The sequence below is a fragment of the Pezoporus occidentalis genome, unplaced genomic scaffold (assembly GCF_034315485.1).
Source record: "Pezoporus occidentalis ecotype Australia unplaced genomic scaffold, CSIRO_AGI_Poc_V1 ctg63, whole genome shotgun sequence".
Taxonomy (NCBI): Eukaryota; Metazoa; Chordata; class Aves; order Psittaciformes; family Psittacidae; genus Pezoporus; species Pezoporus occidentalis.
In genome coordinates, this window is record NW_026915977.1 from 5,618,288 (window position 1) to 5,645,796 (window position 27,509).

General features: G+C 41.4%; 1 protein-coding gene across 4 annotated transcripts in view; it reads left to right on the plus strand.

Moving 5' to 3' along the window:
* The window catches only part of COL4A5 (collagen type IV alpha 5 chain), a 78,020-nt gene that overhangs the window by 8,532 nt on the left and 41,979 nt on the right, over nt 1-27,509 (plus strand). For 3 of the 4 annotated variants that reach the window (XR_009968813.1, XM_062640165.1, XM_062640163.1), the window contains exons 2-8: nt 11,525-11,584; nt 22,669-22,758; nt 24,026-24,070; nt 24,788-24,832; nt 24,939-25,001; nt 25,765-25,818; nt 26,468-26,494. Coding sequence is in view for 3 of the 4 variants with exons in the window: in XM_062640165.1 (XP_062496149.1) it covers nt 11,525-11,584; nt 22,669-22,758; nt 24,026-24,070; nt 24,788-24,832; nt 24,939-25,001; nt 25,765-25,818; nt 26,468-26,494 (384 nt within the window). In the remaining variant the exon portion in view is untranslated. Of the gene's footprint in view, nt 1-3,690; nt 3,745-11,524; nt 11,585-22,668; nt 22,759-24,025; nt 24,071-24,787; nt 24,833-24,938; nt 25,002-25,764; nt 25,819-26,467; nt 26,495-27,509 lie in introns of those variants that run through there. The other variant, XM_062640164.1, reaches the window with a different exon arrangement.

Consider the following 27,509-nt stretch of genomic DNA (forward strand, 5'->3'; position numbering starts at 1 on the left):
GCTGCCAGAAGCTTCCCCCAGGTCTGATAGAGCCAGTGCCAGCCAGCCCCAACAGAAACCCACCACTGGCCAGGGCTGAGCCTATCAGTGACAGTGGTAGCACCTCTGGGCTAACAAATGTAAGAAGAGGGGATGGGGGGAACCTGCTGTGCAACAGCAGGCAGGAGAGAGGGGTGAGAATACTTCAAAGAGCCCTGCAGACCTAAGGGCAGTGCAGAAGGAGGAAGGAGATGCCTCAGGTGCCAGAGCAGAGGTTCCCCTGCAGCTTGTCGTTCATTGTAGAATCATGGGAAAACTCTGTCTGTATTCTTCCTGCTCTGGAGGCTAAATTAGGTGACCTTGCTCAAAGCAAACCTGGTTTTGAGCATCTAATAGTTGCAGACTAAAATGGCATTGGAAAAGTATCTTCTTGCTGTAGGAATACAATTAAAACTTTGTGGAAATGCTCCATATTGAGTGCTTATAATTATCATACTGCTTACCTCAGGATGCAGCACATACATCACAGACTTGCAGCAGGTTATTTTCTTGGCATATGTTCAGCTCCAAATAGCACTTGTGGGAGTTGGTATACTCCCTAAAACAGTGTGCCTCAGGGAATACTTTCCCATGGAGAACGTGACTTTCTGTTTTGGGATGTGTACAAAATGCCAGGGGCTGTTTCTTATTCCTGCCAAGCTTCAGACTGAACAGCATCTTGAGTTTTAATAATACTTGAGAGCTATTTCCTATGAATGGATCTCCTCACTTTAATTATTGTGCTAGGGTGTTGGAACCATGTGTGCTTTATCCTTGCTTACTCCCACTTTTTTAAGCTGATGGTATTTTAGTGCAATACTGCAAAGGAGACGGCTTACTGACATTCTCAAGTCTAGTCAGGGGGTTACTTTAACAAGGTACTTGAGGTTAGAAATTGTTAGCTTGCTGCTGAGTAACCTCCAGAGTGACTGTGGGTAAAATCAATTGCTGGAGAAAGCAGTAACTAAATTTGCATGTGTCAAGGGAAGGAAAAGCTTTATGCTACTGCTGAAGACTTCCTCCCTTCCCGAAGCAAATAGTACTTAACTATTTACACAGCTTCCATTGAAAGTAACACTTTGCTCACAAGTTTTAGGTGGCTGATATCCCTCCTTTTTTGGAAAAGGAATAGTTGGATTACCTGTTTTCATTTGCCTTTACTAAGGCACTGTCTGCTGCACTTGTATGTGTACTTACCATATTCTGCTGAGGGGTTTGAAGTACTGAACCTCTCGGGCACAATAATCATTGAGACAGTTTCTTTAAAAAACTTTTTATCGTCTGGAGGTCAATAGAGACAAAATACAGAAGAAATTATTATAAGAGCTTAGACATCAGCTTCTGTTTGAAATAAAAATGTAGAGTTCATTTCCTTTCCCTCTGCACCCCCTTTCTCTAGAACTCATCAGATTCATTTTGCCTTTCCTATTACTGATAAAATGTTCATACTTCAGTAAAACCTGTTGGGTTTTCAGTGTTTTCTGTAAAGATCTTATCTATGGTCCTTTTAGCGAAGTCTTGGCATGGGCTCAGAATTTTAAGGTAGCAAGTCTCTGACAAGTGTGACTTAACTCCCAGGGGATGCAAACCAAATATAACAGTTCTCAGGATAATGTAATGTTCTAGCCTCTAGATGTAATCTCTCTAATGTGAGGGGATGAAATCTATTCTAATCAAGTTTAAGTATCTAATTCCAGTGTCTGTGTGTGCTAGTAGTTAGAATGATTTCTTAACACTAGCCTCCAGCTGTCTTTCCCAGGATTTTAAAGGCAATAAAATACATTCAGACCTCTTTTTCTTTTCTCCCTGTGGGAAGTGGCTTTTGTTATTCTCCATATTGCTATAAGGTCCTTTTCTCATAGCAAAGTGCACCTTGCTGTGAAGCACCTCACTTGAAATTGCAGGTGATATGAGAAGACCCTGAGCTCTTGCTAGCACACAGCCAGTACATTAGTAGATGAACTGAAGAGGCTGACACTGGGGGCTACATTATCTGCCGAAGTTAAGCTTGTGAGTTCCTGAGAGCTCCCACTAAATACCCAACTTTTATCAGCTTTAGGGATTTCTGTACCCATGTGGATAAAAGCAAAGGGCCTCCCAACTCATCCTGATGCTGTGTTTTGGAAGTGCCTCTAACTTACAGGGTTAGCACAGCTGCTTTGTCTTTGTTGCTTTCTTGTTTAACTTGGCTCTCTTCAGTGCCACTTTCTCAACTTTGATTACGTGAGGCTGGAGAGTAGCTTTTAGTTAGTATTGAGCAATATAGAGAAAATGCTGCCCATAGTGCTATTTTCAGGTATTAAAATGCACACAGCGTATGCTGATGCTACAGGCATAAACAAATGATAAACCAGCTTTAACTAGAAGAACCTTGGAGCTATGATACTTGGTCCAAGAACTGAAGGAGAATGGAGTTGATAATCGCCTCCACCACAGAAAATCCCCCAGACACCCACCAAGCCTTAAGTGAGTTGGGTCTTGTTCTGACAGTTAAGAGGGCGTGTGCTTCTTCAGATAACATCTTAATGCAGTATCACTGTGCACAGTCTCTATTCTCTCTAGCATGTATGCTTGCTTAATGTTTGGTATTAATTTAGTGCTTCCAGTAGTTTCAACATAGAGCACAGTGGAGTTGGGTTAATCTGAAATGCTATTTCATTTTGCTTCTGCTTCCTCAGAGGAAGTGGATTTCTGGTTTTGTGTGGTCTGCTTCAAGCACTTGATGCATGAAGGTGCAGTTGCCAGTGACAAGTGACTGACATCGATTAACAGGACACAGAGGTTGAGACTTCCTTTGTTGCATGTTACATGGATAAAGGTGAGGAACAAAAGGTTTTTCTGGAGCCTGTATCTTTATTCCACCCTTAACCAGGAAAGGTTTAAAAACAGGCTGCTGGAATGACTGGTGTTGACTCTAATACCTGGCCTGCAAGCCTAGCTGAGGCTTACAAGTTTAGCTGAGTTAGGTCTAGGTATGTGTTACATGTGGACATGGTTACAGAAAGTGGCAATATCTAACACCTGTCACTCAGGAAGGGTCCTAAATGACTAGTAAATCTTGACCTGTAATGAGTACCATATGGTGGTACTTACTTGCAGCTGGAAAAAATCAGGAAGCCTCAAGAGGCTGGTGATTAGAGACTCATGTGTAAAATTCAGTTAATGCTGTCTTCTTGAAAAGCCAAGTGGCTTACAGTGTGCTGCCATTGCCTGGATGTCAGGTACTCCAGGCTTGTGTCTCAGCGCCAGGAATGCATAACCAGGCAGGATGGAGGCATACTTGAAACAAACCATTTCTCTAATCTGCTGTGTACTTAAAGGGTTTCCTTATGGTCTGTATAAAAGCTGGAGGATGGCTTGCATTGAGTTCTGCGTTTAGAACTGAAATGAGCAGTAGTGTAGACTGCCTACAGACGTGGCGTAAAACTTGTCCATCCCCAAAGTCTCCCATTCCAAAACTGAAAAGCCAATCAGAGTTATGTTTAGGGGTTTCTCTATTAATGCTGCCTATTTAGGGGTCATGCAGGTGCTGCAATGCCTGCTGAAGAGGGAGATATGTTTGGCATATGTCAGTTCATGAACCTGGGGAGAAAGTGGGCCAAGACCTCCCTTGTAATTTATGTTCTGTTTTCAGTGCTTTTTGTTTCGTTGTTTACCAAAAGGAGTACTTGCCATATCTAAACACCGATGCTTTTTAAGGTGCTGCCTCTGGATGGCTGCATAAAGGTAATACACATGCTGAATTGCTATTAAAGGAAACTTTTGAAAATTCCCCACTGCATCATGTAGAGCTGTTTGGGAATCTGTGTTCATCAGGACAGGAGTGAAAGTACTTGGTTTGTCAGTTCTCTTCAATTTTAGCTTTGAAATGCTTGTGAGAAGGGCCCTGGAGCATGTTATGATTATTTTGCTTTCTGTCTCACCCAGTGAAATATACTGAAGTCCATTCTTCATCTTGTAAGGCACAGATGTTAATGGTTCTCAGAAGTGGTGAGAACTGCCCATGTCCTTTTCCTTGCGTGTGGTTGAGGGCCAGGCTGGCAGCGCTCAGTGCAGCAGAGTGGCAACAATCATTTCCAAAGATGGAAAGCTTCATAGAAAATGAGACTGAGCTATTGTGAGTTGCAAGGGCTAATTTTGCTCCTTCTACAGCCTGCTTAAAGCTTCTTCACGTCTTAGGGTTCTCAGTCTTCACCTTCTTAAAGCCAGGTATGGAGAAAGAGCAAGGTCTGGGATTGCAGGGAAGCTGACTGGATGTCCAGCTGGGCTCTTGCAGTGTGTCCTTTTCTCAGGTTCAGGAATCTGGTACAGGAAGACACTGTCAGGCTGCAATACCCCCTCTTCCAGGGGGATAACTTATCTGCAGGTTTGCTTGTTGCTTTCACCTCAGTTGTTAAAGGGATGTGGGAACCTCTAACTTCTACGAGGCTAAACTGTTTCTGTGTAAGCCTCTTCCTGATGACTTGCAGCCTTTCTGCAGCTTCCTGGGGACGAGTCCTTCCTTTCTTTTCCTGTTTCTAGGAACCCTGTTCAGCAGTTCAGGCATTTGTAATAGTTGCCCTTCCACTCCCCTTGTTTGCCTGCAAGTCTTTTGTCCAGTAGCTGCTGCATGGCAGGTCACTCCACTGCCAGAATCTATCTGTAGGTGAGTGCTTATGTAGGTCTTTCCTCTGAACCTTTCTTAGGAGCTTCCAGAAAAGGAGAGAGATTGATCCTGTGATGCTTTCAGGTTTATGGGGGGAAAAAAATCTTTATGGGCCAATGGTTGCTGTTTGGGGATGAAAGTTAAACAAACTTTGGGAGGCTCAGTAAAGAGATCGAGTCTGAAAGTTGTGCTTTGACTAGGTCAACTGGTTTAAGTTGGCAGCAAGTATTGCCTTGTGTTTTAATTAGAAACTGCTGTGAAAGATAACCTGTACAGAGAACAGTGTGTTAAAAATGATGGCTCAGTTTAAAGCAGTAAAATTGCATATAATTTTCTGCCTGTACTTTGTACTAAAAATTCAACCCTTTTTAGAAAAGAGCTCACCTCTGTTTCTTGTGGCACTATTTTTAGTGTGGATGTGATTGTTCAGAGTTTTACATTTTTTTGAAGGTAGTTATTCCAACCAAATCATAGTAGCTGTATTTGAAGATAGTTTATTGATCTGTAAGCTTTCTGTATAATTGGAAAACTTGTTTGGGATGTTGGAACTACGTTTAGTGGGTCTCCTATGTTTCATGTTACTGCAATAGGCTAAATAGCAAACAACCTAGTGCCGTCCCTTAAAAGGAAAGAAGGGTTGTTTAGCCATCATGTGTCTCAGTGTTTTTAACCTGCCCAGTTGTGTTCTCATTCACAGTGGCCAGAACTGTGGCTACTACAGGTAAGAGCTTCCTCTGCAAGTCTGAACAGATCTTGTGGTGTGCAGACTTCAAAGATAGTGCCTTGAGGTGTAACAGGTTAAATTACATGTCAGAAGTTCCCTTTCTTTAAAAAAAGGGTCAAAAACTTCTGCAGATGTGTTTTAACTCTTATTTTTTAGACCATGAAACTTTTTCTCTTAGTATATTTAGCTAGGTAAATGGAGAGAAATTATTACTTAATCTTCTAATTCTGATTCTGCTATAGCAATGCTGCTGCTTATAAATACATCAGTGAGAAAATGATGGCCATTTGGATTATGGAGCTGTGATGGGTTTGCTGCCATAGTTGACTTCACATAGATATTTGAGATGTTAGCTGCAGACTTGTACTCTTGTTAAGCCTGAAGAGCGTGTATGTGAAATCATAATTAGAACTCACAATAGTAGCTTTAACTCTGCTTGTCAAATCCCCACAAAACCTTTTGTTTCTTGGTTATATTCATGTCCAGGCAAGTGAAAGGAAACTCAACTTGCTGAAGATAAATGGATGAAATCTTTGACCTGGATGAGTAGTAAATCCTTAACTAGATAACTCTGCAGGTGTTTTGTTACACAGATCTTGGCAAGCTAATAAATGTATGTTCTTCAGGACTATCACCAAAATAAAGCTTAACCTTTGCCTGCTTGCAACTGAAAGGCTGAATTTCTTTTCAATTATAAATAGAGGTATGAATAATTGAATTAGGGTTAAGGTTCCAGTAGAAACAGTATTGTGGTCTTCTGGGCAAAGATATTTGTAACAGATGCTTTTATATGTGTTGAATTCACTGTTTTTAATCAAAGTGAATTTCTAACAGCAGAGTCAGTCTTTATATTGACAGTTATCCAATATTTGTGTTCCCTTTTTTTCTCTACTGTTAAAACATTGTATTCCTGACTGTATAAGCTGTCATGTTTGAATGCAGAAGGTGATGTTAGCAGCAGACTTCAAAACCACAGATTTTAGCCTATATAACGCTATTGTTGTATCTCTTTTCCCTCCTCCTCTTTGTCAATAAAAACCTGGTGATGTTGATGCATGCTGTGCAAGAGCTTGAAGGGTTTGATGTACCTGTACTGCTTTTGACACCAGCCTTCATGGTTTGATATGACAGAATGCAGGACTTGGTGTTTTATTCAGCTTTTTTCTTTTCTTTACTCTCCAAAGAAATTAGTACTGTTAATTTTGTTACCTGATGAGCTTGCTGACAAGAATAGCTGGTTGTGTGAAGCTGGTAAATACTGAAGAGAGAGGCTTGAGGTGCTTGATAATGAATCTAAAACTTACTAATAAGAGCAAGTGCTCTTTGTATTAGCTTTTTATAATACTTGGAAGGAAAGGATAAAATAGTCTGAAAGTAACAGGATCTATACAACCCCCTGCCCTGTGTCTTACAGGAAGGAATCTGTTTAGTCCACGTCTATGCAGCAGTTGAGGTTATACCTTTGAATAACAATAATTCACTGCCTGAGTAGCTGTACTGAAAAGCTGCAATTAGTAGAATGACTTGAGCACTTCAGCCCTGCAGAAGCGCTTCTGTTACCTGTATCTCTGAGAAACTGTATGGGATTGAACTGAAAGTGTCAGGTTTAAGTACTGTTAGGGGAGGCAGACTGTTTTCCCTTCACAGTTTTAGCAAATCCCAAGTTTCCGTTCTCTCCAGCAATAGCATTCATCTACTTGATGGTTTTAAAAAGTATTTTGTCAGATGCTGTTGTGCATGGCAGCTGGGATTTGGAGAGGGGGTGGAATATGCTAAAATTGCCTTGTCGCTGACAACTGTAGGCCTGATGAGAAAGGAGGGGAATGTGCCCAATGCATGAAGCAGGCTCTTAGCCAAAACAAGCCAAAGTTAACCTCAAAATTTATCCATTTCACTGAGCTGACTATAACAAATCTATGGCCAAGAATAAGAAGTGACTTTGATTTCAAATGTGTACTTTTTTTCTTCAAATCAAAAAAAAACACAAACCCCCATTCTGTTGGTGGCATAAAGCAGTCTTCCTCAGTCCATGTAAGATACAAAAGACTGAGCTTGTTCTGAAAGATTTATCCTTTGACCAGTAAACCAATACCATCCTGCCTTTTATATACTAATGAAAAGAACTTGCTCTCCACACAGACTCAATAGGGTAGAAGCTGTCAGGAAAATCCAGTGAAAGGATTAGCTAAACTCAAATAGATTAATTAGACCCCTTGATTGTATCTTACTATGCAAAAGTCACAGCAAAGGAAATGACAATGATAGTGAGTTCATCTTTACAGGTACATGGAGCAGGAGGCAACAGGGTTACAGCTGGTAAGAAACTAACCTGAGCAGTTTCAGTCTTGTTCTCAGAAGCTGCCTTGATTCCTTATCCATCTTCATGTAATTGTAAACTATGTGGAGACTGACCAGCTCTTTATGATCAAGCCACAACTCACTATTACATTCAATATATTTTCCTCATCTTCCCTGTCACATAAGACATTGTGTCTTTCTGGCCAGAGCTAGGAATTGCACTATTACAGAAAGCTTCTGCTGCCTTGTTCTGTTCCCCAACCTGTAACAAATGTACCTAGTGTAACTCAGAGTTCCACTGACATTTGAGCTCATTTAGTTTTCTGTGTCTGAAAACACAGTAAGTTGCCTAATTTTCAGAACTAGTAATGGTTAAACTGTTACTAAGGGAAAACAACTGATTGTCACCATCTGTATCTTGCTTTTAATATAGACGTATTTTTTCTCCTGTGCTTGAAATGTTGTACTGATTGTATCTGCTTGCTTTTGTTGAGGCGTAGATAACTTATTGCTTATGTGCAGGAGAAATTCCAAGTGTTGCTATGCGTAGTATGGAGCCTGGATTTTCTTTGTATTAATGTGCAATACAGAACTTGTGACATCAGACATCTGTAGCCTGTGGCTGCTGAGTGGCTTTCAAACTTGTACTGGCTTGTTATGTGCTATGCAGCCTCCTGTAGCACAATTTTTGCACTTGCTTTCCCAAGTGAAAAAGGCCTTGAGATTATGAAAAGTCTAAACAAGAAGCAAGTTTTCACTTAGAATAGGTCATTAAGCTTATTTTTTGCTGTGCCAACATGTTTTAGTTTTTATGCTATATTGCATTATGACCTGTACGAAGCATGAATTGTTCTTGGTATAGGACAAATTCTCAGGGTTTTTCCTCTTCAAACTGTTTAGTTACCTAAAAACCTTAATTTGGTGGGGAGACAAGCTGATGCAAATAAGAAACACAATCTGCCAAATACAGCTTTAGTACAGGAAGATAAGTGCTAAAGGAATACTTCTTGATAAGCTTGTGCGTGAGTAGATCTTCCAGGATTTAAGCCAAAAATTGCTACCATTTGATTACACTGGGTATTTGTAAAGTTTTCTGATTACAGAATTGTTTTAGCTTCCGTTCACTGTTGTCTGGGAAAGACCATGTTGTTCCCTTCGTGCAAGTAATGCATCTGAACCTGGTATCCAAAGCCATCTGTCCAAAAGGGTTCAGTGACTACACCTGACTTTTCAAGACAGGCTGGCTGTGTATGTTAAGAGACTGCTCAAAGAGCAAGAGATCCAGTCTGAATATATAAATGACTTTGGAATAGTCAAGGCTTAAAAAAAAGAATCTACATTGGTTACATCAAAGTACACTTTTTCTTTAAGCTACAAATAGAATAAGGAAGAGAAGCACTTCCTTCAAAAACTGTCTCTTTGTCAGCTCTTTGAAATCAGCAAAAGTCAGTGCCTGATTCTAAGCAAGGTGACTTCTCTTTGCTTTATTTTGGGATCCCCAGAGCTGAGAGATTGGGTGTATGGGGAAGTGCTGAGACTTGAGAGAAACAGGCTTCAGGGGAGGAGGTGAATCTTACGGCTGTCTCACTGTTTATGAGGGTGTGGGAAAGATGGAGCCAGAGACCCTCCTCATCCTGCATAGGGTAAGAGACAATAGATACAAAGGGAATCATATGAGATTTCTGGGGGTGAATGAAGGTATTCAGGCACCAAATCAAGGTCCTGGAGAGGCTGTGGGATCTCTACCATTGTAGTTATTCAACATGCTTCTTTTTCTTCCTCTTCACACCAACAGTTCTCTTGTACCTGAAAACTCGGGATATTTTTATTAGGAACCTTCTCTGGAAGCTGTGAGGACGATTAAATGAGTCTGTTCTGTAACCTGAATAAATCCTGCTTATGCTGTGTTGGATCTCGATTTCCATGCTTTCCATGTGTGTTATTTTAGCCTATGTGTGTTTTACCACTGCACAGCTTTTGGAGGCTTTTAATGAATACTCATTTATTTTTCTTCCCTCCCCTGCCTCTTGGAGGCAGCAGAGATTTTCATGTACCTCTCATACACTACCCTTGTGATCAAGAAACCAGGGCTGCTGCACAGTGGTCTAGGTAACCTGCTATTGTTTTGTGTTAGGCTTGTACTGTGAGGCAAGGGAATACTGCGTGTAGCTAAGGTTAATCCCTTTTAAATGAAGCTTTGTTAACAAGATTAATCCTAAAACTGGTTCACAAGGACCATGCTTTTTTAAAATTCACTTTTAAAAGTGAAAAGGATCTGATGCCGTATTTGCAGGATAACTTGGCTTGGAAGGGGATTGGGTCTAACCAAACACACTGCTCCGAACAAGGTCAGTTAGGAGGTCAGGCTAGGTTACTCAGGGCTTTGTCCAGTCTGATCTTTGAAAATATGAACTGTCTAATGAAGTTCAATTTCACATTAGGAAATGGCTTAATAAACCCCTGTTAACTAAGAATTTTGAGTTTCCACATACATTAAATAAAGAAATGGATTAAAAAAAGTCATATGAAAGATTTGGAGAGATGCCCTACTCACGTCATACCACTTTTCCTGTACTTAAAGCTCTGCCTTTTGCTATGAAATGCTTTAGTTCATCCTGGGTTTATGTAGTCCAGGTAAATTAAGCTATTTCTGTGTGTCCACTGTGATGCTTATTTTGTGTTTAGGCCAAGAGCCAGGACATTCCTAATGCCAGGCAGGTGATGGGTCATGTATCTTAGTGCTTCTGTGATAATGAAGACCAGAATTCAAGTGTGGGTGTGCTTTAGCTCTGACACACCAACTGGTTTCCTGCTTGATTGAAGCTTTGTACATGATGTCCTCTGTGGATTACTGGAGGGGAGGACCCCAAATGCTTTTCAAACTTTTAAGTACACCTATATATATTTTTTTTTTTAGTACAGTGTTCACCAGTCCTCAGAACAAGTTAAACCCTGAAGTATTTCTGGTAGTGGATCTTGTAATGTGGTTCATGGGTTTTAACTATAAAGTAGTTTGGAAAATGGTCATATGTAATATGTAGAGACATTGAGGAAAACAAATGGGAAGTCTCACTTGTGCAAACTCATCTGTTCATCTCTGAATTGACATGGAGCTCTAATGAGTTGTCCCATGTTGGCATGGGGAAGGAATATAAAGTAAGCAGATGTGGTATGGAGAAGTTACCTAACTTGGATCTTCTCTGTGAATTAAGCTTCTCTGTCCCTGTCCTCTGACCCTTTAATATTTGGCTGTCATTCCCCTTGTACTTAAGAGACTGTTGTAGCAGACTGGTCATGCATTGTAATGGAATGTGAATGCAGCTAGATAAAATCTAGAGTCTTTAAAAAAAACCTTTTCTCAATGACTGAGCTGTGGAGGGAAGAATTAATGGAATAGTAAGGATTTTTCCAGTAACTATCACAAATACGTGCATAAGGTTCAGGCTTGGTTAAACTCTTGTGCAGAACCTGACATCTACTGGTGGAACCGCAATTGGACTCTCCTCAGTGTGAAGGCATGTGCTTGAAGAGCCTGTTTTATCAAAGTTCTGGCCCTTTTTGGCCATAGGTGTGTTGCATTGTGCCCTACAGTAAGCAGTGTTTAAACATAAGTTTAAAAGTCTAAAATCTGTCAAAACTGCAATATGCTTACACGCAAACATAGCCATTAATGAAGGTAATTGTACCTTGCTAATTGTATCTGCTTTGAACACCGTGTACAATGGATAGATGACACTTTGTAGGCTTGTATTTTAGGCTAACTTTTGTAATGGTATTAAAAACTTAATATGGCTTTATGTTTAGTAAAAACATGTAATGTTTTTCTTGTGTCTTTAAAGGCTTGCCATGGATGTACATCTTTATCCAAATGTGATTGCAGTGGAGTAAAAGGTGAAAAGGTAAATATGCTTTTTTTTCTTTATTTTTTTCTTGCTGGTAGACCAACACAAACCACTGAGCCATGTGTCGGCTTCATATAACTGAACCTTGTAGATAATAGCTGTTGTTTCTTCCTCATGTCTTATTTTCTTTGACTGTAATGTAGGCATGCATCAAAGAGCATAGCTCTCGTAACGACTTCAAATATTGGGTCAGACCAGCTGGCCCATCTGATGGTATACAGAATTTCATATAATTTTCTCAAGAATGGGAAATAATGGCACAAGTCCTTCCAGCTATGTGGAAGGACTAACCAGAAAAGTGACAAATTCTAGTAAAAAGGAAGGAATTCCTATTTACTGTCAAGGCCTGACTACCCTAAATATTGTGGACAAGCTAAGGTGCGGATTGTACAATAATGGGTATACTAGTAATGCTTCAGTGGCAATATAAAACCAGAGTGAGTTTGAGTTGCTTTCCCATTTTCTTTGCCTTTGAGGCTTAAAAGTAAAGTGCTCTAAACTTTCAATTTCTTACCTTCTAACTTGTATGGCTGTATACAAAGATGAGTGCTCTTGCTGTCTAGATGTTCTGCTAGACTGTGGAAGCGACACAATTCAGATACAGCTTTCCCAACATACGTAGTTGCCACCCAAGTTAGTAGCTAGTTAGTGGCCAAACACATATTGTTGGATCAAGCAGAGTAAACCGCCGCAAAACAACCCTGTGTGGTTCATTCAGTCCTACAGCCTGGTTTGGGCTGCCCTAAGACCAACAGATGCATGCTGACATCTTGGAGCTTTCCTGCTTCCATAGAGCTTTGACTTCCAGTCTCACTGCCTGAGCTCAATGTATCTGTGCAGTACATCATTTTTCTGTCACCATTATTTCTTATTGTTTTGCATTTTTTTCCCTTGAGTAAATGGCATATGCCCAGCATTTCTTTTTAGCTGCAGTGCTGTGTAGATACATGGCTTAGTACTTGCTTGAATTGAGCCTTTCTGAAGTGTGGAAGACTAGTTGTAAGTAAATTGTAGTTAGATAGTTTCCATGTAACTGTTGTTGTCATGGGGAATCAATGTGATGTGGTCCCTGCAAGGGGAACAGACTGCCTGAAACATTTCCACTCTCAACCTTGTAAACAGTTTGCTTGAGTTACAAAGCAGTCTTCTTAAAGATGTGAACTGATAGCTAAGAGTTTGATAAGCCTGTCTTATCAAACCACTTACCCTCTCTTAGCAAGGTTCTAGAAGGGCTTCAGTGCTCTAGATTAATTTCTGACACATTTCAAAGGCGATTTTTGACATTGCATAAACAAGTGTAACCTCAAATGACTGTAAGTATGCAAAGTAACCAGTTGCTGCATTGGCGCTGTAATGTGCTGACACAGGATTTTACTATTGGCTGAGGTTAAACAAGGCAGATGTCCAAAATTCAGAGTAATTCTTGGTGCCACACCTGCCATCCAGGTAGCTCCAGACACATGAGGTCATTCCTTGGCATTTACTTGCTTTTGGTTCAAGTATATTCCTGATTTACATAGCTGGTGAAGGACAGTATCCCCTCAATAGCAAACTTTGAGTTAGATTTGTTTAGCCAAAATGGGCACCTGGTTCATGTGTTCCTATAGGATCTTCTAACGCAGGTGGCAGAATCGGATATATCCTAACGCCAGTCACAGGACTATTCTGGGTTTAGTTTGAAGGCACTGAAGCCTTAGGCTTATGTTGCCAATACACTCACAGCAGGTACAACTTTGAAGACCCTTTCTGTATTTCAAAGTTGGCCTTTTTCTGGACTAGTCACAGCTGTTCTGTGAATTTATGGGTATTGTCTGGCTGATGTGGATAAGGAAAATGTAGGAGTGAATCTTCTGGCTTTCTAAATAACATAAGTAATTTTCTCTCAGTGAGTCAGCTTTCTCTTTATACAACTGTTGCACATACAGGGACCATGACCCACTGGATATACTCTAGTCCTTCAGTGTCATTTAATGAAATCAAGTCACCTTTCTCTGGTAAAGAATATCTTGGGACTGTTTGGAGTCAGAGAGAGCTTTTTGTCCAAGTACAGTCAACAGCTGGAGCATATGAGCCTTGCTCAAGATCAGGCTCTCCAGTGCGATCAGGTATTGTGGGTCTTGTTTCTACCCCTCCAGACTGTCCTAGCTAATTGTTAGCTGCACAGGAGAAACTCTTCCACATTTAGTTTCCAACCTCTGCTGGCCTTTTCTGGAGGGAATTATAGCAAATCCAGAGCAGGAGAGTGGAAAGCCTGGTACCTTTTTGTGGAAATGAAGTGGGGAAGGAAGAGAAGGCTTCCAGTAAAACAAGCATCACATCTGCATCTGCCTGGAACATTCTTAAGTGGCTGCAGATTGATCAAAATGTAATCTTTTTATAAAATAAAGAATAATTAAAAAAAGAAACCAAACCACAAAGGAAACCGGCTTCACCTGCAGTAAGACTGCTGGCTCTTTTCTTTTGTATGACCAAGTACCCTTAAGGATGGGAGTATGGGTCTGAGACTCACACTTATTAAATGGATAAATATAAGGCAAGTTTCTATCCTTAGAATAAAAATCTTAAGGATGGATTTGGGAACTGTGAAATCTGGGAACTGTGACTCATTTTCCACCTCAGTCAAGGTAAATGCAGCATGATCCTGAGGAATGCCGGAGGTTTTATTGTGGGTGGGTTTTTCAAACCGCCCTTCTGAAGCTTGTTGTAGGTAGTCATGTACATTATGTAAAGGAACAATGGAAAGCAAAGCCCATAGTTCTTAAGTATGATGTGTTGCTAGTGGAACTCGTTTGATCATATGTGCACACACCCCATTATGTTAGCTGCCCTGTAATTACAAAGCCCTCAGCATTTTGATGCATTGATGGATTCAGCAGTTGAGCGCTGGAGAACCACAGGAGTTCTCTGTCATGCACATCCATGAGGTTTTTTCTTACAAATTCTTTGGTTTGATTTTATTTTTTTTTAACAGCCTTAACTTTCTAGAGTCTTGTAGTAGTACAAGACATCAAGGGCTCTCTTAAGATGAATAGGTTGATCCATCACAGTGTACCACTTATGCATTTGATGTAAGCTGTCTTCAACCCAGCTTTCTTGTAAATATTAGCTTTATTCCTGCTGAGTGTAAACTGCTGCTACAACAACATGTTTCAGGCTTTTGCTTTGTACTTGACACTTAACATTTGGTGTTTCTGCTTCCTTCTGCAATGACCTCTGAGCAAGGAGTGAAACTCTGTAGCTCCTTACCTGATTGGTGTATGAAGAGCCTTAGACAAGCAGTTGTTTAGATAACCTCTTCTCTCTGATTTTCCTATTGACAGTGTGACAATGTACTTCTAGAACTACCAGAAGTCAGGTGTATGGAACCTGTTTCTGTACTGGGAAGACAAGAGCAGCCTTGTCAAATGCATTCAGCTGAGCCCTGCGCTTCTGTTCCAATGTGTTTTACTTCTAGCCTGAAACCAGCTTCTGCATCCAAACCACTGTTCACTTACATTAAATCAACTAAGAAGTGCTACTTTGTTCAGCTTAGCAGAGCCTAATATGTTCCTTTTGAGCTTCAGAAGTAGCCTTTTTCCTAAGCATCCTAGCATTCTATTCAGGATATCCAAATTTTAACAGATCACATAAAGTAATACAAACTGAACTGTAACAGGAAAAGTACTTGTTTTGGGGAGCCGCGGCTCTCATTTAACTGTTCCCATTCTGCCAGTGACACTTGTTTAACTTTGTCTCTGCCATGAGCCCCTGCAGCATCAGTAGCATGTTATCTGTTGGAGAATCAAAGCGCAGTAAGTTGGTAAAATTAAAACGTGTCTAAAGTGGTATAATGAAGAAATGTGAGGAGTTTACTGGAGAAGTCAGGAAAAATTGGTTGCACTGGGAGCCAGTGTGCTGTTACTCACAACAAGCTGCTCAGTAGTGAACTGAATCTGGTGAGAATATTAAAACTGAAGTAAATTATTAAGCTGCTACATACTGTTGCTTGTAGGAATTGCTCTCACTTTGCAACTGCAGGAGAAGTGTATAACTGCTTTTCACTTAAGGAACTGGATGATGATCGGGCTTTAAATAAAGATTGTTTGGCACTTCTGAGATTAACCTCCTTTAATGCTTAAAAGCTAGTTAATGAGTAAAAACTAGCTAAAGGAATAAACACAGTAGACACTGCACATGGAGCCATGTCAAAGACAAACCAGTGAAACTTGTAGATTACTGGGCTGCTTTTACCTCGGCTGAAAACAAGATTCCAAGATGCTGATAAGATCAGCTCTTCTGAGACTGGGAGGAGGTGGTGGTACTGAATCTCAGTTGCTCTAGCTGATGAAGACTGAGAGCCATGGGCCACAGCAAGCAAGCTGCATGCATCTTAGTCACCAAGAGGGCTTGTGCCCCGTTACTGCTGTGGTTTTGCTTTAAAGTGGCGATATGTGCTGCTGCTGGAATAAGCTTTCTTACCTTAGCTTAGGTGTTCCTATTTCTCCTTTAGACTTATGTAGCAATGTTCAGAGGTGTCAGTGATCTTGCTGAAAACAAGTTTTGTTGTAAGCTAGGTTAGTTTTCAGCTTGATGAGTTTCTTCATACAAGTTATGTTGGAGCACAACATGTGCTGTAAGGTAGCTTGCTCAAGGAAGGACTGTACTTTTCACAGTACCTAAGACATGATTCTACCTCAAAATAACTGCAAATGCATGATACTGGTTTTTAAGAGCAGGACTATTGGGCTCTATTCATTCAAATCGAGTTAAAATGATTAATAAGCTGTTATTTAGTTTTTATGTATGGTTTGTCCATAGCCTTTTAGAAGAGAATTTCAGAAGGTTCTGAGTTTACTGAGTTTGTTGATGACAATGTGAGGGTTGCAACTCAACTGGGTTGTAAGCTCTTAATATACAATCTCATACAAGCTTGGTGCCTGGGATTCTGTGAAGAACAGCTTGGACTATCTGAGCTCTGAAGGCATTTGAGATACTTTGCCTTTGTAAGCAGGTACAAGAAATCCATGCCCCTTAGAAAGGAAGAATTTCATATTCTTGGACTTTCTGAATATATGTTCTTGGAGCTTGAAGTCTAAGAAAATTGTGTCCTTAAGATCCCTATTGCCTTCTGCTTAATGTACAGACATTCGTATGAGTCTAGTTTTAAGTAGCCACCCATAGTTAACTCTTTAGACTCTGTGATGTTCATTGTTTTTGTAGGGAGGGCAGGAAGCAATATGTGCCTCTATTGCCAGATGTTACAGCCAGGTTCTTGCATGTATTTAGGCATTGAAATGGGCTGTTCAGCTACAGCTTTCCTGAATGGTTTTTTGATCCCTTTTTAAAGTCTCTATTTTTTATGGGTATGCCCCAATAGTGCAAATATCCTGGTTTCTCTCCCCATAATGTCTGTTCATAAGCATTGAAGTTTCAGCAAGAAATTCTAAAAACTTAAATTACTTGTATATGCTTTAAATCCCTGTCTACCCTGGTTTCTTAAATACTTGTGACCTATTATTAGAGTACGTGGAACTATGCCAAGTTTTAGTGTATCTGTGTTTAATTGGCTGTATCTTGCTGCTGCCTAAAGCATAATTTTAGGGTGTTTCCCAACCCTTTTTTTCTTTCTACCCTCAAGCAGCAGTCATGTTCAAGCTTATAAGATGACAGTTTTGCCACATCTGTATAGTTGATTGAGGGCACTTGCTTTGCCAGCTACTCTGGATTTATCACTAAATGAGATTGGAATCTGACTCCTCACCCATTCCCCAAGGAAATGATGGTTTATGGCTGCTGCATCTTTATTTTGCTATGGAAATTATCCTGTAATTTCAAGAGTAGAAGATGGATGAGATCAGAGCTGACCTAAACCTTTCCTGTTCATGTTTCTCTGTATTTTCTAGTCTGAAACAAAAAGTTATCCAGACTTTCTCAGTTCTTTCTATGCAAGCAGAACTGGCCAGTGACTGTCAGTCTTTGCATCTGTAAGAAAATACACTGCATGTTCCCCAGGGAAGTAAATCTCGCTATACCCTAAATAATACCATTTTTGAAATGTCTTTCCAGTTTCAGTATGTTTTTACAAGGCAGCAGGCAGTTTTTCCTGGTATATTTGTATCCCCTGAATCCTCATGAAAACAGGATGGTATATGCAAGGTGTACAATAGGAAAGTGCTTGGAGGCAGAAGCAATGTCTGACAACCATTCTCACTTATGGACTTCTTATACACCATTGGAGTAGAAGGTGATGAAACAATCCTCCCCAGTATCATCCGTATTCCAGAGAGCTGGATCACCTTGCTTTCTCCCCCTACCCAGCTTGCCCACATTTTTTTCCAACCACTTTTTTTGATCAAAAGTAGCTATTAGAGTGCAGCTACTCCTTCTGTAATTAGTTTGATACAGTTCCCTTGGGAAGTGTCTGGTGTAATCCCTCAGCTGTCCTCAGGCATAGTCCTTCCAATCATCTGTTCACTCTTGGGGGTAATTTGCTGGTAAAATCCATTGAAGTTGCCCTGGAAACAGTTTCCTCAGGCAAATCTCTCATTGTTGCTGCTCACTTTCAAAGTGGGCTTGGAAAATACTTGGAGTTTCAATAGTGCAGTTTAGGAGCTTCCTCTGTTGCCTTCCTGTATGCCTCTTGCTTAACCGTTTGGCTTCAGGTTTCACTTTGAAGGCCTTGGCTTCCCACTTCTGTGACTGCTCAGAGAGGAGACCTCAAAGTAGCTGTGTTTTAGAGAACAGTTCTGAAGCCTTAGATGACACCCAAGGCCAGCCCTGTGCTAAAACTCTGTTCTAGTAACTATGTGCAGATATTCCTTTCTCTAACAAAAGTGTGAAGTGTGACCAAGTTGAGATTAGCAGGCATTGAGTAGCCCAGCTAGCCCCTGACACGACTGACATGCCTCTTGTAACACAGGTGTGTTTCCTAAGTGTGCAAAATCGGTTCTTGCCAGCACTTGCTCCAGAGTCTGGCTCTGTCTAATGTTCTTTCTTGTCTGGCACTCCCAAATTCCTTATTCTCTCTCTTCAGGGGCACACTAACCCTTTCATATCCTGGACTGACAGAGTAGTACTCCTCCCCAGTCTTGCTCTTTCAGATGAGTTAGCACACCAGCTGTGCTCCATGTGGTTTGCATGGCAGGGTTTGGGGGTGGGGGGCTACAGGGATGGCTTCCCCCAGGTCTGAAAGAGCCCATGCCAGCCAGCTCCAAGATGGACCCGCTGCTGGCCAAGGCTGAGCCCATCAGCAGCAATGGGATAACACAAGAAGAGGAAAAAGTGCAGCAGCAATTGCAGCCAGAACGAGGAGTGGGAGAAACAACTTTGCAGACCCCAATGTTAGTGCAGAAGGAGGGAGGAGGCTCTCCAGGCACGAGAGCAGAGGTTCCCCTGCAGCCTATGGCACAGCCCATGGTGAGTCAGGCTGTGTCCCTGCAGCCCATGGAGGTCCATGTGGGAGCAGATCTCCACCTGCGGCCCAGGGAGGACCCCACACCAGTGCAGAGGGATACCTGAAGGATCCTGTGAGCCTGTGCTGGAGCAGGCTCCTGGCAGGACCTAGGAGCAGAAGTGATGAGCCCACACTGGAGCGGGTTTGCTGCAGGACTGGTGACCCTGTGGGGGACCTATGCTGGAGCAGGGTCACGGAGGGATGCACACTGGAGCTGTTCATGGAGGACCCCACACTGGAGCAGGGGAGGAGTGTGAAGAGGAAGGAGCAGCAGAGACAGCGTGTGATGAATTCACCACAACCCTTGTTCCCTGTTCCCCTGTACCATTTTGGGGAGAAAGAAGGGAAACTGGGAGTGCAGTTGACCCTAGGAAGTAGGGAGTGGTGGGAGAGAGGTGTTTCAAGATTTGGGGTTTATTTCTCATTACCCAGCTTTTACTTTTGACTGGCGGTAAATTAAATTGGTTTCCCTGAGTCCAGTTGGCCTGTGATGGTAATTGGTGAGTGATCTCCATTATTATATCATTATAATGTCATTATATCAACCTTTGAGTTTTTTGTTCTATTTTCTGTGTCCAGCTGAAGAAGGGAGTGATAGAGTGGCTTGGTGGTGACCTGGTGTCTAGCCAGGGTCAACCCACCACAGTACAGCTTGCACTTGGTGTGCAAGAGCCAGTCTGGACACTGCCCGTCAACCTAGCCTCAACTTATTGTGCCATTTCAGCATTTCCCCAGGGGACAAAAGCTGTCTGTCCTGTATAAGAGAGCAGTATGTGACCTACAGTACAAGAGGAGTATGTTTAGATTTAATTAATAGGAAGCCAACTTTAGCAGACCAGTTAATGAGCTGTCTATTTCTATCCAAGGAATCCTTCTGAGTATCACTGTATGGTTAGGACTAAGTACAGTGCAACTGTACAGCTGCCTGTCTCATAAGCAGTTGTATGTACTGGCTGATGTAACAGAGCTGTAGGAAAAACCTGTTTATGCAGTTGAAGAGTGTACCATAAAATAGATACGTGTAAAAAATGTGTATTCTGATACTTATAACTTTACTGATTGAAACCTTAATATTTACTGGTTTTGGGGGGAATCTATGAATTACGAGGAATAAAAGTAAGTATCTTAGGAATTTTCAGCTATGCATATTTTGAAACTGCAGGTAAGTGACATTGCTGACTTACACTGACAAGTTAGAGGATAGCATATCGTATTTGTTACATTGCTGATGGGTTACCATGGCTCATCATTGTGTAAATATTTAGCAAAATATGGTTGCTAATTGAAGGCTTATGATTTTAGGAGGTGACAGATAAAAGAAATAAAAACATTATTTCTATGCTGTCTTGTGTGTGTCTCACTTGGTTTATATTATAAGTGCTGTGGCTGGAACCCTGTTTGTGTTCTATATTTGTACAGTGTTTAGCCTACAGCCCAGGGCCAGGATCTTAGTTGCTTTTACATTGTCACAGAATGGTTTGGGTTGGAAGGGACCTTAAAGCTCATTCAGTTCCAGCCCCTTGCTATGGGCAGGAACACCTTCCACTAGATTAGGTTGCTTCAAGCTCTGTCCAGTCTAGCCTCAAATGCTGCCAGGAGTGGGGCAGCCCCTCTGTTAGTTGACAGACATTCTCCCTTGTCCTCTCCTTTTGTCAAAAGCCTCCCTCCAGATATCTTATAAGCCCCTTTAGGCCCTGGGAGCTGCTCTAAGGTCTTCCTGGAGCTTTGTCCAAGCTAAAAAAAACCCCAGCTCTCAGCCTGTCTCCAGTGCAGAGCTGCTCCAGCCCTCAGAGCATCTCATGGCCTCCTCTGGACTTGTTCCAGTTGGGGTCTTGCCAGAATGGATTAGAGGGGGAGAATCCCCCCCTCTCCATCTGCTGATCATGCTGCTGGCAATGCAGCCCAGGATCCCGTTGGCTTTCTGGGCTGCAAGTGTACATGGCCAGATCACATTGAGCTTCTTGTCAAGCAACACCCCCAAGTACTTCTTCTCAGGGCTGCTCCAAGTCCAGTCTCTGCCCAGCCTATGTTTGTGCTTGGGATTGCCCTGACTCAGGTGTAGGGCCTTGTGCTTAGCCTTGTTGAACTTCATGAAGTTGGCATTGGTCCACCTCTCAAGCATGGTCCCTCTGGGTGGCATCGCTTCCCTCCAGCGTGTTGACTGCATCAAGCTTGGTGTCATCAGCAAACTTGCTGAGGTTAATCCTGCTGTCTTATGTTGCCAACAAAGATGCTGAACAGTACCACTTCCAATACCAACCCCTGAAGGGCACCACTCCTCACTGATCTCCACTTAGACATTGACCCATTGACTACAGCTCTGAGTGTGACCATCCAGCCCATTCATTATCCACCAAGTGGTCCAGCCATCAAATCCATGTCCGTCTAATTTAGAGACAAGGATGTCATGTGGGACAGTGACAAATGCTTTGCACAAGTCCAGGTAGCTGGTGTTGATCACTTTTCCCTTATCCACCAGTGCTGTAGCCCATCATAGAAGGCCACCACATGTATCAGGCATAATCTGCCCTTTGTAAAGCTATGTTGGCTGTCACCCATAACCTCCTTATTTTTCTTATACCTCAGCATAGTTTCCCAGAGGATCTGCTTTACAATCTTGCAACTGTGAAATAATAAACAACAATCATGGTATATCAGCAATCTACATCCTTCTGAGAGCTTTTATAGGTATTGCAGCAGCGGGGAGTTTTCAGGAGAGACTTGTTAAAATAAGGCTGTGTTTTTATAGGAAGGGGGAGAGTTCTATGTGTTTAAGCAGCACAGGAGAAACAGATGGTTGAATCATTGTGGTAAATGGGTGGCTTAAATAATGCATAAACATCCTATGAAGCCTGTGTAAGTGGTCCAATTAAAGGCAGTGTATGTGTATGTTCAGGAATCTCTGTAGCTAAGCAGGGGAAATGTTTAATTGCTGTGTTAGGTTTTTTGCCTGCATCAAAAGGAGTGTGACCAGCAGGTCGAAGGAGGTGATCCTGCCCCTCTACTCTGCTCTCGTGAGACCTCACTTGGAGCATTGTGTGCAGTTCTGGTGTCCTCAACATAAAAAGGACATGGAACTGTTGGGACAAGTCCAGAGGAGGCCACGAGGATGATCAGGGGCTGGAGCACCTCCTGTATGGAGACAGGCTGAGGAAGTTGGGGCTGTTCAGCCTGGAGAAGAGAAGGCTGCGTGAAGACCTCAGAGCAGCCTTCCAGTGTCTGAAGGGGGCCTATAGGGATGCTGGAGAGGGGCTCTTCATTAGAGACTGTAGTGATAGGACAAGGGGTAATGGGTTAAAACTTAAACAGGGGAAGTTTAGATTGGATATAAGGAGGAAATTCTTTCCTGTTAGGGTGGTGAGGCACTGGAATGGGTTGCCCAAGGAAGTTGTAAGTGCTCCATCCCTGGCAGTGTTCAAGGACAGGCTGGACAGAGCCTTGGGTGACCTGGTTTAGTGTGAGGTGTCCCTGCCCATAGCTGCGTGGTCAGAACTGCATGATCTGAATGTCCTTTCCAACCCAAACTATTCTATGATTCTGTGATGAGTTCCTACAGAAAACCAGAAAGATAATGTGCTTTCCGAATATTTCAGTCATAACTTGAACTTTTGTCCTGTTACACCTCTACTGTCTCTTACTCCTTTTGTAGGGTGAAAGGGGATTTCCAGGCTTGGAAGGACAGCCAGGTTTGCCTGGATTTCCAGGACCAGAAGGACCACCTGGTCCAAGAGGCTCGAAGGTAAGTCCCAATTCATTTGAATAGCATGAAAACACTGGGTAGTGTTAGTTTGCTTGTGGTGCTGATCCTAAATCATTCCAGCACTCCTGATTACCATTGACTTAATAGTCAAAATCTTCAGATATTGGAGTATGACACAGGGTTTTGGTTGGTTTTCATAGTCAACCATAGGGAAAAGATTTCCTTTCAGTTTCTTATTCTTTACATGAATGTGCTAGCAAACACTAAACATGCCCTTGCATCCTTTCAGTAGGCACTGCAGGTTGAGGTGAAAGAACAGGTTTGTCCTGGTACTGTAATGTGGTTTTATTAGTCCCTGCCATAGTGCACTCCATCACTTGGCTTACTGATAAGAGTGCTATTGGGCTGTCAGTTCTTACTGATAAAGAGTGATATTGGGCTGTCAGTTGCCTGCAGGGGTCCCACCACATGGGTAAACTGAAATTTGCACCTGGTGGCATTCCTGGGCTGGCTTTGGAGAGGCAATGCGAATTAAGGTCTCACAGGCAGTGCACACAGCTGAGGAATGCTCCCTGCTTTCCTTGCAGGGCTTCAGTTCTTATTTGTTACTGAATTACATTGTTACACTCAGGTGGTACAATACAGCATTAAAATGTTGGAAAGCCTTCCTCTCTTTGTATTGATGTTCAATACATACAAGATTATCCAGGATCTGCCATTTCTTTTGCAAATACAGTATAAACTAAGAGAAGTGCATCAAAAAGGAGCAAAGAGAAAATAGGTAGGTGACAAGAAAAAAATGAAAGTTTATGCTGAAAGAAAAGATTAATTAGATGTAACAAGAGTGAAACAGAGGGGTCCTGGACTAGAAACTTTGATTATATTTTTATTCCCTAAATGCCTTCTCAAGAAAAGTTCAGCGTTGTAATACAAAATAATGATACAGTGTGATTTACATTTACTCTTGTACATCTCGTTTTGCCCACAAGAGGTCACTGTAGGATATTTGACCAAAGCACACGACAGGTACCTGGTGATGGGCAGTCTTAAATTGCTTTAATTTTTTAAAACACATTTCCTGTAACTCTGGTTTGTCAGCTGTAAGGAATACTTTTCAGTTCGAAGTCATTGCCCAAATAAGATAACTCTGAACCTTGTTACTCAAGAAATAACAACTGACACGACTCTTAGTGCACTTACTATAAACATGGAGAAGAAAGTTTGTGCTTCCAGTTTACTTTGATAGAAAGGCAGACTGCAAACTTGAGTGTGGTTTTTGTTTTGGTGTTGTTGGTTTTTCTTTCAGGGTGATGATGGACTGCCAGGCCCTGTTGGACCCAAAGGAATCAGAGTAAGTATCGGTGCAGTTTTAGGGGGATATATTGGAATAATAGTTAAAGACTGCCAGGCACTGCATGGGTCCTCACAGAAGTCGTGATTTACTGGGGGCAAAAATTAACTTCAATCTGAAGAGTAATGTTTCTACTAGATAGGAGAGATTGTGTTACTTTTCATAAGTAATGTAAAATCGCATACGATCTTACATAAACTCATTAGGGGGAGTAGCCCCAATACTTATTTCCCCTGTTTTACTGTACAAGACATAAAGAAGTGCATGTGACTTTGCCTCAAATTTATTCTGAAGCAGACACAGTGTATGCAGGGTCAGTATGGGAAAGGCTGATTTGTCTGCAAATGCTTTAGGCTTTGTGCCTTTGCTTTTTCTTTTTGTCAGAACCCTCAGCTGGTGACATTCAATGGACCTGACTTCGTTAGGGAACATCCGTTTTCCATACTAAGAGTGTTCATTTATTTTCTCTGTATATCTTGATACTATTACTTTAGCTGTTCTGCACTTTCTTCTCTATGTTTTTGTGGGTATTTCCCTGAAAGAAGGGGAAGAACCTTGATGGCTGTGCAGCATGGCATTTTTTTTACATGTGATTCAGATGTTTCTCTTTATTTAGATATGCACAAGTAGGTTACATTGAGTAAAACCTTGGTAAATCCTTTTGCACATCTGTTAGTACCATACTGCTTAAAACATATGTGGCTAATTTCCTTATAGGGACCACCAGGACTTCCAGGATTTCCAGGAACACCAGGACTTCCTGTGAGTAGGAATGGGTTGTATAGCTATGAATCTGTTTCCTTTTGTCTTTCAGGCCCAGAAGAGCATCTTACAAGCTAACTCTTCTTTTCTATTTTCCACTTTAAAGGGATTACCAGGACAGGATGGGCCACCAGGACCTCAGGGTATCCCGGGATGCAATGGAACAAAGGTGGAACCCCTTTAAAATTCTTAACAGTGCACCAATAAGATGACAAAGAGCTCTTGTTCTGGCTGTAGCGATAGATTTAGTTTATTATGTGCAGCAGTACTTGCTGTTACTGACTAGTGCAGGTAGTTCCAAGATGATTCAGACTTGCACCCATATGTGAGAGAAGGGGTCACCGGCTGGTACTTAAAGCACAAGTTTTCTCAGAAATGGCCAGCACCAAGGCACAACATTTATCCTATACAGTCAGTGTAGTTAAATTCTTTGTTGTAACCCTTAATTTTATAGCTAACAATTGAGAGTAGTCTGACAGGAAGATTATATATTGCATCTCATTGTTGTAGTAGACTCACTGACAGGGAAAACCCCTTACATAACAGTGGCACTTTTAATTATTAATTTTTAATAATATTGCATTGAAAATACTGATTCTGTATGCTTGTTGGAAGGAGTCTTTCATCCTAATATGTTGCTTAACTTCACATTGTGATCCTTCCATAAGAGAAGCTGATCTTCTCTAGCACTGTGTGTGTTTTCTATCTCTGTAGTATTTTGCCTGGAAGCATGTGAAAATAACCGAATGTGGGAAGTTCTGTTTCAGTCTGTGTGATTTAACAAACTATTTATCCTATAGCTTGTTGCAATATCATTTGCTACCCTGGAGTCATAAGCTAACAAGGAAACCGGACTTTTCAGTCAAAATTGGTTTATCTGTTTTTGTTACGTTTTGCTTTGGTTTTGGCTAAATGTTTTCTTCATCCCTAAGGGAGAGCGTGGATTCCCAGGCAGTCCAGGTTTTCCTGGTTTACAAGGGCCTCCTGTAAGTAAAATGTTTCTCATTCAGCTGTATAATATCAGCCTCTTTTTGCAGTTGTTCTTTTAATAAGTAAGAATACATTAATTTCTTTATGGTTAATCAGCATATTTTAGATGTCCAATAAAAGTGAGCTTTTTTGCTGCCTGCTGTGGTAAAGCTAATAAAAAGCCCTTTGAATCTTCACATGCTGAGATGCTTTGCCACCTGCAGAAAATACAAATACATGCATCTGTGTCAGGGAAGAAAGATCTTGATAGTCTCATCCGGTACATCTAAGAGTCTCACTGGTGATTAATGGGGCAGAAAAAAAAGGACACTGTAGGGTGTTATCATTATAAAACACAGGGATATACAGCAAAGTGACTGTCAGAACCAACGTACAGACAGAAAGAAATGTAGTAGACAGGACAGATAATAGGAGATAATTAAGAAACAAACTGCTAAGAAATGGAAATGTGGTCCCTTTAATGCTTTAATTTTTTCCACTTAATTCTCAAGTTCATAAAAAATGTGTTTTCTCCTGTTTCATGTCTTTTTTTAAGCTCTTTAATGCTTTCCTCATGGTCTAGATCTGATTAGTGGTTTGCAAATAGCATACCAATGATTTATTTCTATTGATCTTTCTTTTCTTTTTTGTTTCCTTTAAACAAAGGGACCCCCTGGTCTGCCAGGTATGAAGGTAAGCGTTCTGTACTCACACAATGAAGTACTAACCTGGCTCAAGTATGCAGTATGGCATAGGTAACCTGCTTGTTTCCATGCAAGACCATGCGCATCCACTGGAATCTGGAGTGACATTCTGCAGCGCTTCTAGGCCACCCCAGTGCAACTGACTGTAAATTCTGCAGTAGCTTTACTCGGTTTGGGTCAAAAGTAGCAGACTTTTCTGAAGCTGGTTTCCTTGGGAGTGTGATGGACAGTGCCTGATTGTGTTGTGGGGCATCATCAAGTTATCAAAATGCCCATGAACCCCGAAATGCACCAGTAGTCTACCTGTGTATGCTCAAGAATGCTACCAGAGACTAAGCAGTAATAACTTAAAATATCCAGTTAAGAGTGCAACATCGTATGTTCCTTTTGAAAATGTGCTTTCTACTGTGTAGATTACTACGTGGATGGCTCTTTTTCTCCTAATATAAATAGGTTTATAATCTGATTTTGGACCTTTAGGAACCCTTTTATTTTTTAAGGGTTTTTTATTGCATCCTTGACCTGTTTGAGCATTGGCCAAAACATCAGTTTGGGTTCAAAACTGTTTGAAAGGGAAATTGACCCACAGAACTATCCCAATAAACTCTTGAGAGGGCAGCATAACCCTAGTACTGGCAAGCTGAATTGGTTTTCTCAGCTCCTTTTCTTCCCAGTTGTTTTAAAGATATTCATATTAAAAGGCAAGCCAATCAGAACATATACTTTTAAAACTAAGTTACTGCCCATAATCAGTAACAAACTGTGCTTCAACATAGAACATGAAGCACAACTATAACGGCATACTTGTAATTTGTTTCATGAGGTGGGACCCTGGAAGAAGCTGAACGAGCCTTTTTTCTGTGGTTTCCTATCTACTGCTTTCACATGGAGCTAGAACATCTTTTTCTTTTATGAAGCATTTGTATTTCAGTCCTAATCTTTTGGAATTTAAGTCAATCATATTTCAATATATTTGTACATATAGGAAGAGAGCTTTTACTAGT